The sequence below is a fragment of the Ursus arctos genome, unplaced genomic scaffold (assembly GCF_023065955.2).
Source record: "Ursus arctos isolate Adak ecotype North America unplaced genomic scaffold, UrsArc2.0 scaffold_16, whole genome shotgun sequence".
In the NCBI taxonomy this organism is placed as follows: Eukaryota; Metazoa; Chordata; class Mammalia; order Carnivora; family Ursidae; genus Ursus; species Ursus arctos.
The window spans coordinates 3,475,506-3,487,721 of NW_026622830.1; the positions used below are offsets into that span (position 1 = coordinate 3,475,506).

The 12,216-nt window shown below is 46.3% G+C and overlaps 1 protein-coding gene across 1 annotated transcript; it reads left to right on the top strand.

Moving 5' to 3' along the window:
* The first annotated feature begins 25 nt into the window (after nucleotides 1-25).
* PPP1R3D (protein phosphatase 1 regulatory subunit 3D) lies at nucleotides 26-3,621 on the top strand. The gene has a single exon (XM_026503835.4). The coding sequence runs from the start codon at nucleotides 459-461 to the stop codon at nucleotides 1,356-1,358; it is 900 nt and encodes a 299-aa protein (XP_026359620.1). The 5' UTR covers nucleotides 26-458; the 3' UTR covers nucleotides 1,359-3,621.
* Nucleotides 3,622-12,216: the final 8,595 nt, after the last annotated feature.

Below are 12,216 nucleotides of genomic sequence, written 5' to 3' on the forward strand. Positions count from 1 at the left end.
GGAGGGCTCCCCGGCTGCGCCTGGCCGGCGGGGCCGGCGCGCGGCGGCGTCACGAGGGGCGGGGCGCAGGCTCGCCGGGAAGTTGCGCCCCGACAAGTTGCAGCCATGTAAGTAACGCAGCGGGCGGGGAAGGTAGGAGGGGCGGCTCCGCCGGCGCTGCCTTCCCCCAAGAACCTCCGAGGAAGCCAAAGGGAGGTGCCACCCTGCGCTCTCGGGGGGGGGCCTCTCGGCAAACGATCTCCTTTCTCCCTGCAAGAAGCGGAAGACCTGCGCCAGGACTCGGGGGGTGCGGTGGCAGACGGGCGGAGTGCTCCGCAGCCCCAGAGGCTCCCTGCAGGCTGCGGCTTCGCCGGACTCTAGGGAATTCCGAGCACAGCGGAGACCCCGAGGTAGCGAACGCCCAGTCCGGAGGCCTCCCCTCGGATCCGCCTCCCTGTCGCCCGACGGCCGGCCGGGCCATGTCTGGAGGCTGGGGCTCGGCGGCCCTGCCCCCCGCCTTGGGGTCCCGGAAGCCCGCCCCACGGAGCCTCAGCTGCCTCTCAGACCTGGACGGCGGCGCCGCCCGGGAGCCGCGGCCCTGCAGGCCCCCCGGGAGCCCGGGCCGCGCGCCGCCTCCACCGCCGGGGCCGTCAGGCTGCGACCCCCGCCTTCGGCCCATCATCCTGCGGCGGGCGCGCTCGCTGCCCAGCTCGCCCGAGCGCCGCCAGAAGGCCGGGGGCGCGCCGGGAGCCGCTTGCCGGCCTGGCTGCAGCCGGCAGCTCCGCGTGCGCTTCGCCGACGCGCTGGGCCTGGAGCTGGCGCAGGTCAAGGTGTTCAACGCGGGCGACGACCCGTCGGTGCCACTGCACGTGCTGTCGCGCCTCGCCATCAACTCAGACCTGTGCTGCAGCAGCCAGGACTTGGAGTTCACCCTGCAGTGCCTGGTGCCCGACTTCCTGCCGCCCATCGAGGCCACCGACTTCAGCGAGCGCCTGGGGCGGCAGCTGGTCTGTTTGGAGCGTGTCACCTGCTCGGACCTGGGCATCAGCGGCACGGTGCGCGTGCGCAACGTGGCCTTCGAGAAGCAGGTGGCGGTGCGCTACACCTTCTCAGACTGGCAGAGCGCGCATGAGGCAGTGGCCCGGTGGCGCGGGCCCGCGGGCGCTGAGGGCACGGAGGATGTCTTCGCCTTCGGCTTCCCAGTGCCGCCCTTCCTGCTGGCGCTGGGCTCGCGCGTGCACTTCGCGCTGCGCTACCGAGTGGCCGGCGCCGAGTACTGGGACAACAACCATGGCCGAGACTACAGCCTCACGTGCCGCAACCACGCGCTGCACATGCCTCGCGGCGAGTGCGAAGAGAGCTGGATCCACTTCATCTGAGGCCGTCGCATCTAAGCCCAGCCGCAGTGTTTCCCTAGCTGGGCTCTCCGGTCTAGGCGGTTTCTTTTCCTCACACCCCACCCGAGCCTGAGTCTTCTGACTTCACTTACCGCTGCAAGGTCCCTGGGCGGTGGCCCTTCCCATCCTCTACTTGAAATGTCTGTGTCATTAGGTTTAAAAAGTAGCCTCAGGTGGCCAAAGGCTGAGTTGTAGAATGCGCTGGGGGAGGGTGCTGGGTGGGTGGATACGTGGCGGTGTCGGCCCCTCTGGAGAGGGCCCAGGTGGGGTGGGTTGGTTGGTTGGTTGATGTTCTGGAAAGGCCTGCATCCTCCTGCTAGGAAAGCCTGTGGCTTTTGCATGTGTCCTGATTGGATCTCTGTAAACGTAGCTGTTATTTATTATCATTGTGATGTTGGAACATTTTACCCTTATTGGATGCCTTCTCCGGAATATTCTGGATTTAACAAGCTAAAAAATAAGTCCTGTGTGTTTGTGACCATTGTAAACAGAATGTACGGTGTGACTCCTATCATGGTCCCTTAGGCATTTCTGCCCTGGGACAAGGAAAACCTGAGACTAGGTTTGCTTGCCAATGTCTGTAGACTTCTAACAGTGGGAAACTATTAATAGGCAAGAAATGTATGCCTCATCAGTCATCACACAGCCATTCCTGGGAGTTCAGGCTGCCCTGGTCAGGCCGTGTGTCTTCTACATCACCAGCCAAAGAAGGGGGAAAAGCTCGACTTTGAAAACTAGCGAAACAGTCCCTTCTCTTGCAGTCTCTCCTCTTACTTCCTGTGTTCTCCTTCTTTGTCTTTGATAATTATGTATCTGCATGTTATCAGGCCATTCTGTTTAGGTTTGAGAATACCTAAACATTTTAAGAAATTCTGCCTTAAGTTATTTCAACTTCCAGGCAACTCTAGAGAAATTTCAGGCAACAATGCCCTTTGCAATTACCTTTTCAATGACCAAGGTGACTCTTTTTATGTCTGCTTAAGTGTCAGAAAATTCCAGCGGTCATCCTTCAGAAAGTCAGGTTATCAAGTGGAACTGGCAGGTGTTTTCATCAATAGCTGGAGCCCTGGAGGAAAAATCACCAAAATTTATACTTTTTAATCGTCTTAAATTGTATTTATATATTCCCAGTTTTATCAGCTATCGGCCAACTTTATTCTTTGTGCCTTCAGACAGGAGAGTTTCTAACATTGTCTGGACCCTCCCCCCTGCCCCAGTTTTTAAAATGTTAAATACTTTTCCTTCTTTGATTTGTATCTCCAACCAAGAAGTCAAGGCCTTTGTCCCCTGCTGAATGCCAGGATGACTTAAAATTCCCAGCAAGGCGCTGATGATTTCTTCTGGTGCTGAGTGGTGGTCTCTCTGACAGCAGGTGCTAACACTGAAGTGTGAAAACCCAGCCAAGATGAACAAGGCCTCCAACTTGTGAATTTTGGTTCTGATACAGTTGAAACCAGTGTCATTAATTTGTGATAGCTGTCACCAATGAATTAACTCTAAATTTTTGAATACTAATTGACATTTGTCAAATCACTATGTAAAAGATGTGTTCTGCCTTTTAATCAATTTGTTTTTATAATTGCAACTTCTGTGTTTCTAAAATTCTAAGAAGAGGGATCCCTTTCTTTGGTACCTTTTGATAATAAGAACACTGAATTTTTATTTAAAAGTGTTGTAATTCAATTGAACAACCTTTGGCTATTCACACTGTGCACTACATTGACATGCAAGAGAAAAGCCTGGTTCCATTTTGTGCTGTTTAATAAACTGTCCAATTAGGTCAGCAAGCCTGTGAGAGCCTTGGCTGTTGTGTCCTTGGCCCCAGCCCAGAGTGCAAGACAATTGTCCAGAGCATTCAGGTATAAGAGTTAGAGCTGCCAAATGTATTGTTGTGTAAAGGCATGTAAATAATCTTATCCATGTGAAAGTCATTTGTCAAAAAGGTTCTGGTCATGGAATATACAGTAAATGTTTTATCTTCGATATTAAGAGAACCTCAACGTGCCTTTAAAAAAAATCAACATTTAAAAATTTAAAAACTTAAGTATACCTGCCTAGTTGATAAAGAAGTTGATAAAGCTCAGCTTAAGGAGAACTTTCAGATCCTAAAATAGTTATATTGCTTAGATGTTAAAATTTTGCAGAGGATTGTGCAATTGTGGGGGTGTCTCCCCCAACATATTTTAAGGTCATTTAAGATGATTTCACTCAAGCCTAAATATTAAAGTATGTGCAAAAATTGTTATCTCAGGCGTGTGTTTCTTGTGGTCTAATTGTAGAAAAAAGACTTTAGAAACTTCTTGTTTAAATCATTTCATGCATAAGTCTAAGATAGTCTAAAACACTACCAAATTTAGTGCCTTGCCAAAAAAAGGAAAATTGTAGGATTGCACCTCAGCTCCAACAGCACAGTCGTGTATGTCCTTGAGAAACTGAAATGCAATCTTTTAGGCCAGGTCAGTGTTAACATCTGATGAAAGCTCTAAGGGAATGTAGGGTATAGGATAGTGATTCTTTCAATGCTTACCGGATCCTGTGTGTGGAGTAATGAGTGTGTATCCGCCTCCCCAATTGTGACCCTCATCCAGTACAAAGCCTGGCACGTAGGAGGAGACTAACATTTATTGTGTACTCATCTTATTGGCTTGCCCCCAGTGATAGGTACTGCGTGCAACTGATTTCACTGAAGTCTGAAAATGACCTGGTAGATAATATCCCTGCTTTCTCAGCTGATGAGAATGAAGCTCAGAGAGGTTTAAGTAATTCTTCTAAAGACCCACAACTGGTAAGCAGCACAGCATTCAAACCTAGACCAAAGTCCACGTGCTCTGCCCTGTGACAGGATGTGCTTGTTAAATTTAATTGGAAATCCAATTATGATTGATTGATAAGGTTTTCCACCTGACACCATACTCTAAAACCCTATTTAAATAAGATGATCTGCTTTTATCTTCCATGTGGTAGTTTACTAAACAATTCCCATGCTTTCCAGACCCGTGAAACAACAAAAAGGATTCTTACCATTTTTCTTCTCTACTGAAAAGTGCCAAGATGAGAGATCAGTACTTTAAATTCTGAAGTGCTTGTCTGCTGTACCCGTTTCTGAATTGCTTCCTATTTTACACAAGCATCCATTGATCTTAGCATTTAAACTGATATTTTAGGTGTAAATACTCTAAAAAGCCTCGGGATACGTTGTTGGTGATGTGCTTAGTACCACGCCGACGTAGCTGCAGCCTAATGTCCCCCAGGAGTCTAGGGTTTGGCTAATGAGGGCCGCGGACCCTGGCACCACCTGCTTCTAGGAAACTGGGGTGGGGGCGTGGCCCCCAGGTGGGCGTGGCCGGTGCCGCAGGTGCCAGTCCCAGTAAGTTGGGCAGCAGTGGGCGGGGCGCGGGGCTCAGGGGGTCCAGCCCGGCCTCGCTAGGCCGTCCTCTGTGGGCCGCAGCCGGGGCTCCCCGGGGGGCGGGGGGGAGGGGGACTCGGGCCCTCGCACCCTCGCAGGTTCGGCAGGTGTCCCCAGGTCCCCGGACCCCGTCCAGCCGTCGCCGTCCAGGGTCTTGTGGTCAGCCCAGAGGTCTTGCGGGGCCCCGCTCGCGCCCTCCCGCCCTACCGGCCAGTGTCCTGCAGAGAGGCAAGTCTGGGCTCCGGGGCACGTCCGCACCGCGGGAGGGCAGTGCAGGGCCAGGCAGGGACGCCGGCGGCTCCTCTGGGGTCAGGGCCGGGGCCAGAGCCGCAGTCCACTTACCGTGCGCTGCCGGGCCAGGAGCCGCGCCCACCGCGGCGCCCCTGGCTCCGGCCTCAGGCGACCCCTGCGTCGCCGACGGGTACGAGGGGCGGAGCCTGGACTGCGGGCTGCGCTGATTGGACGCGATTCCGAACGCACGCAGCGCTGATTGGGCGGACGCTTCCCGCCCTCCGTCGGCCTCTTGAAGAGCCGCGGCTGTCGCCGAGGCCGGAGACGCGACGCGAGGCGGCGGCTGTGGCTGCGGCTCCCGGGGCCGGACGGGGAGGCCTCCTCCAGCCGCAGGTGGAGCCGGGCGCCGGGACGGGTCTCCCTGACGGCGGGTCTGCGTGGAGGGGGGCCGCGGCGCCGGGCCGGTCCCCGGCAGCGGCGGGTGGGCGAGCGGGAGGACGGCCAGCCTCCCGACGGTTGAGGCGGAGCCGTTGTGGAAACGGCCGGGGCGGCGCGGCTGAGGGGACGACTCCGGCCGGGCGGGCCGGGCGGGCCTCGCGCCGATCGCGGGGCGGGCAGGGGCCGGGTCCGTACTGCGCGCCCGTGTCGGGGGACGCTTGTGGGGCCGGGCGGCGGGCGCGGGCGGCGGGCGGCGGGCGCGGGCGGCGGGCCGCGGGCTGTGGGCCGCGCGGTGCGGACGCGCCTGCTGGACGCCGCAGGTGTGGCGGCTCCAGGCCCCGCCCCCGCCGTCCGCGGTTGGCTGGGGCTGCGGGGCGGGGCGTGGCTTGCGGCGCGTCCACCTGTGACAGCCAGGCTGTCTCCGCGCGCTGCGCTCCGGGCGGGCCATGCCTCCGGAGCCCCAGCCTTCTCTCCTGAGCGCCGCCGCGCTGGGCTCCTAATAAAATAGATGCGTGCGCCGCACTCCGCGGCGAGGCCATCACGGGTGTTCGCTGAGATCGCCGGCGGGTCCCTTCGAGTGAGGAGGGGGGGCGGTGTTTCTCCCTGGTCCTCGTCCGGGTCCAGGTTAGCCTTTCGTCCACGTTTGTAAATGTCTGTGCGGTGCTGGAGCACGGACCTTGCACTGATCCACTGGGCTTTGGGAGGACAGTGTGCGCCTCCTGTCAGCTTGCCGGGTCGTTCTCAAAGCCCTAGTCGTTGTATCTGCCTGCATACATACGCATTCATGCCCTCACGTTGAATACAACATAGTTGTAGCATCAAAAACATGAAATAGTGTAAAAAAAAGATAATAGCCCGGGGTTCAAAGCCTGCTTAGGCCGAAGCACAACCCCACACTCCTCTGGTGTTTAAGTGCGAATCTGTGCTGCGTTTCTTAGGTCATCTCCTTGACCCTCGTTCTGTTGCATAGCGCTTTGTGAGGATGCTTTAGCTTGTCTGCTCTTGGTGTAGAGTGTATCGCTTTTGTTTCCTTCTAGAGTTATCCTTAACCTCTCAGCTGCCAATGTTTGACCTGTCCAGTGAAGGGTGCTGAGTTTTTGGTTCTGTCGAAGCCAGTGTGTAGTTAGCCTTGGGAGGGAGGAGTCACTGCATGGTTTAGTTTCCTTACTTTTGAGTCCAACTGTAGATACTAATCAGTTTTCCTTTTCCTTGGCCGACTTCTTGCAGAACGGTAGTCTGGGAACTAAACCATTCTTGTTAGCATTTTTGTGCCTCTTGGCCATAAGTAATTCTGTGCTGTATTTCATGTCTTCGTAAATTACCTGTTAAATTCAAGTTTATATTGTTCTAGATGTGAAGACAGAAAAGTATAATGAAGTAGGCATGCCTTTCCCGCAGTTGCTGGCCTTAGGAAAAGCATACACACTGATGTCCCTTAAATGTATTTTAAGTATCTAAACTTTTTAATCAAGTTTTCAAATTGTGAAATAAAATGTTCTGGTCTGTTACAAACGTACCTTGATTGCAACAAAGTAGACCAATATGTGTAAAGCTATTTTCTTGACTGAATGCTGGCAAAATATCAAAGATAACTGAATTCGCTTATTACGGATATTTGATGATTGGTGAATTTTGAATAAGTAATAAAACATATACCTATAAAATCAGAAGTTAGTATATATTTCATAATTTTATTTTCATTTTAGATAAATTAACAAATACGTTACAATCAAGACTTTTGTGTTCTATTGACAGTATGATTTAAAGATTAAAACAATATAGAATTGTGTTCAAAATATACTGATTTGAGTTCATTTTCATCAAAAACATGAAATAGTACAAAAAATATTTTTCCTTTAGGGGTGTCTGCATGGCCCAGTTAGTTAAGTGTCCTTGATCTCAGCTCAGGTCTTAATCTCAGGGTCATGAGTTCAAGCCCTGAATTGGGCTCCACCATGGATGTGGAGCCGACTTTTAAAATTGTTTTTTCTTTTAAAATTTTTCGAAATATTGAAATTCTCTTAAGATTAAGATAAAATATGAATTATTAATGAACATTAATCCTAAATAAAATTATTTTAATAATACTGAAACTATTTTTAATTTATTAAATGTTTAAGTATTTAAGTTATTTAAGCATCCTAATGTTTACTTGTCCTCTGCCATTTAGAATCCATATTGTGTTCATGCAGTTTATGTGCAGATTTACATGTGTACAAGTTAAAGAATAGTATGAATGGCTTAGAACTACAAAATGTTCCTCAGTCGCCATGTGCAACTGTTGCAAATACTGTGTACTAAGTTGCTAGTACTTCAGAGCCACAAGTTGGAATGCCAAGAAAAGCAAGAAAATGGACATTTGGCACTATTAGGAAGCAGTTCTTCATTATACAACAAACAACTATTTTTTTTGCTGTGCTAGAGGAAGGATTTGGCAGTGAATTAATGTCTTTTCTCATACCTGACCACTCAGGTTTCTCAAATTCTCCCTCCATTCTAAAACATAGAGAAAAATGTCAGTATTGGCACAACCTGCAACCTTCTCAGCATTGTTTTGGCCTCCTCCCCCCCTTAATTTTTTTTTTTTTTTTACAGATTTATTTATTTATTTCAGAGAGTGTGAGCTGGGGGGGGGGGCAGGCAGAGGGAGAGAATCTCCAAGCCAACTCCCTGCTGAGCATGGAGAGCCCTAAGAGGGACTCAGTATCACGACTCATGAGATCACGACCTGAGCTGAAACCAAGAGCCAGATGCCCAACTGACTGAGCCACTCAGGCACCCCAACTTTTTTTAATAGAAGTTTTCTAACATAGCAAAATAAACAGAATAATGTAATTAACTGAAGTCCCCTTCTTTTGAAGGCATAGACAAGGAAAATGTTTCTCTGGGGCCTGAAGGTTTGAGTTACAAGAATGAATATATGTGTTCATAGTTATAGGACTTGCTGGGCCAGTGGTAGATTCTGAGTGAACAGAGATTCCTGTGTGCTCCTTAATAAAATTGTGTGTGGGGGAGGAGAGAGAATGATGTACAAAAAGTTCCTATTTTTATGCTTTGTGCTTTCCATGTCTTAAATCCTTCTGTATTGCAAAGTCATAAAGATATCCCCCTGTATTCCCTTCTGGTACTTTTTAAACATTTACTTATTACCTTAGGTATTTAATGAATTTATAGTTTCTTTTTGTGAACGTGGGGAATAGAGGTCTAATTTTTTTTCATATGGCGAGTCAATTTTCCTAATACTATTTATCAACTAGTTTACTGTTTCCCCTTTGATTTATAAAATCTTATATATATATGAACTTACAGTATATGTTTAGGTATGCGTTTGGACTCTTCTGTTTTATCGATCCATTTATTTCCTATTCTTAACACTTTTTTTCTTTAGTAATTGTGACTTTGTAATATGTTTTAATATCAAATAGGATTATTCTTCCCTTTTTTACTTTATTTTTAAAAATTTTAAATATCCAGTATAATTAGTGTACAGTGTTATGTTTCAGGTATACAATATAGGGATTCAACAGTTCTTTTTTTTTTTTTAAGATTTTATTTATTTATTCGACAGAGATAGAGACAGCCAGCGAGAGAGGGAACACAAGCAGGGGGAGTGGGAGAGGAAGAAGCAGGCTCATAGCGGAGGAGCCTGATGTGGGAGGAGCCTGATGTGGGTCTCGATCTCACAACGCCGGGATCACGCCCTGAGCCGAAGGCAGACGCTTAACCTCTGTGCCACCCAGGCGCCCCAGGGATTTAACACTTCTATACATTACTCAGTGCTCATCACAATAAGTAATCTTAATTAATTGCTTTCACCTATTTCACCCATCCTCCTACTCTCCTTCCCTCTGGTAACCAACAGTTCTCTATATTTAAGAGTCTGTTTTTTGTTTGTTTCTTTTTTTCTTTATTTCTTAAATTCCACATATGATTGAAATCATGGTATTTGTCATTCTCTGACTTATTTCACTTATTATACTCTGTAGTTGCAAATGGCAAGATGTCATTCTTTTTTATGGCTGAGTAATATTCCATTGTATATATATACCACATCTTCTGTGTCATTCATTGATGGACACTTGGGCTGTTTCTGTAATTTGGCTACTGTAAATAATGCTGCAGGAAACATAGGGGTGCATATATCTTTTTAAATTTGTGTTTTTGTATTCTTTCGGTAAATAACCTGCAGTGGAATTACTGGATCATATGGTAGTTCTGTTTTTTTGAGGAGTATCTATACTGTTTTCCAGAGTGGTTTGCATTCCCACCAAGTTTCCTTTTTCTCCACATCCTCGGCAACAGTTGTTTCTTGTGTTGTTGATTTTCACCGTTCGAACAGGTGTGAAGTGATATCTCATCATTGTTTTGATTTGTATTTTCCTGATGATGAGTGATTGTTGAGCATTATTTCATGTGTCTGTTGGCCACCTGTATGTCTCTTTGGAGAAATGTCTGTTTATGTCTTTTGTTCATTTTTTTAATTTTTTTTTTTTAGTGTTGAGTTGTATAAGTTCTTTATGTATTTTGAACACAACTCCTTATCATATATATCATTTGCAAATATCTTCTGCCATTCAGTAGGTTGTCTTTTTGTTTTGTTGATTGTTTTCTTTGCTGTGCAGTTGTTTTATTTTGATGTAGTCCCAATGGTTTGTTTTTTGTTTTCTATGCCTTAGGAGACCTATCTAGAAAAATGTTGCTATGGCTGTTGTCAGAGAAATTACTGCCTGTGCTCCCTTAGAATTTTTATGGTTTCAGGTTTCACATTTAGTTCTTAATCCATTTTGAAATTATTTTTGTGTATAGTGTGAAAAAGTGATCCAGTTTCATTGTTTTGCATGTGGCTGTCCAGTTTTCCTAGCACCATTTGTTGAAGAGACTGTCTTTTTCCCATTGTATATTCTTGTCTCCTTTGTCATAGATTAACTGATGATATAACTAATCATGGATTTATTTCTGTGCTTTCTGTTCTGTTGATCTATGTGTCTGTTTTTCTGCAAGTACCATACAGTTTTGATTACTACAGATTTGTAGTATATCTTGAAATCTGGGATTGTGATCATTCCGGTTTTATTCTTTTTCAAGATCGATTTGGCTATTCGGGGTCTTTGTGGGTCAATCAAATTTTAGGATTATTTGCTCTAGTTCTGTGAAGAGTGCTGTTGGTATTTTGACAGGGATTGTATTAAATCTACAGATGGCTTTGTGTAGTATGGACATTTTAACAATATTTGTTCTCTCAGTCCCAGTAGTATTCCACTTATTTGTGTCATCTTCAGTTTCTTTCATCAGTGTTTTATAGTTTTCAGAGTACAGGTCTTTCTCTTCCTTGGTTAAGTTTATTCCTAGGGATTTTATTATTTTTGGTGCAATTGTAAATGGAATTGTTTTCTTAATTTCTCTTTCTGCCCCTTCATTATTAGCGTATAGAAATGCAATGGATTTCTGTATGTTGATTTTGTATCCTATGACCTTACTGAATTCAGTTATCAGTTCTGGTAGTATTTGGGGCGCCTGGGTGGCACAGCGGTTAGGCGTCTGCCTTCGGCTCAGGGCGTGATCCTGGCGTTGTGGGATCGAGCCCCACATCAGGCTCCTCTGCTATGAGCCTGCTTCTTCCTCTCCCACTCCCCCTGTTTGTGTTCCCTCTCTCGCTGGCTGTCTCTATCTCTGTCGAATAAATAAATAAAATCTTTTAAAAAAAAAGTTCTGGTAGTATTTTAGTGGAGTCTTTAGGGTTTTCTGTGGATAGTATCCTATCATCTGCAAATAATGAGAGTTTTATTTTTTCTTTACCGATTTGAATTCTATTTATTTATTTATTTATTTATTTATTTATTTTCTGGCTGCTGTGGCTAGGACTTGCAGTACTGTATTGAATAAAAGTGGTGAGAGTGGACATCCTTCCTCTTGCTTCTGATCTTGGGGGAAAGCTCTGTTTTTCTCCATTGAGTATGATGTTAGCTGTCTCTGTTTTTCACATATGGCCTTTATTATATGGAGATATGTTTCCTCTAAACCTCTTCCCTTTATTTTTGAATAGTATTTTTGTTGGTTATAGAATTACAGTTTGTAGTTTTTTTCTTTCAGCACTTTGTAATTTCTTTCTCTCTTTTCTTTCCTCTTTTCTTTTCTTTTTCCTTAGCACTTTGTAATTTCTTGTAGTGTCCTTGTCTGGCTTTGTTATCAGGATAATACTGACTCATGAAGTGAGACTGGAAGCATCCTCCTCTTCTGTTTTTGGGAAGAGGTTGAGAAGGATTAGTTTTAGTTCTCTAAATGTTTAGTAGAATTTACCAGTGAAGCCATCTGGTCCTGGACTTTCCTTTGTTGGGAAGTTTTTGATTACTGATTCAGTCCCCATACTAGTGACTGATCTGTTCAAATTTGTATTTCTTCACAATTAAGTCTTATATTTCTCTAGCTTATATGTTTCTTCTAGGTTTCATTTCTTCTAGGTTGTCCAATTTATTGACATGTAATTGTTCATTGTCTCTTATGATCCTTTGTATCTCTGTAATTTGAACTGTAATGTTTCTGTAATTTATGATTTTATTTGAGCCCTCTTTTTTTTCCTTGTTAACTCTAGCCAAAGGTTTGTCTATTTGTTTATCTTTTTAAAAATCTAGCTCTTATTTTCATTGATGTATTGTCTTTTTAGTCTGTCATTTATTTCCACTCAGATGTTTTTATTTCCTTCCTTCCACTAACTTTGGGCTTAGTTTTTTCTTCTTTTTCTAGTTGCTTGAGGTGCAAAGATAGGTT

What these genes read in the sequence shown, in the direction of transcription:
- PPP1R3D (XM_026503835.4), top strand. Translation starts at nt 459, where the DNA reads ATGTCTGGAGGCTGGGGCTCGGCGGCCCTGCCCCCCGCCTTGGGGTCC.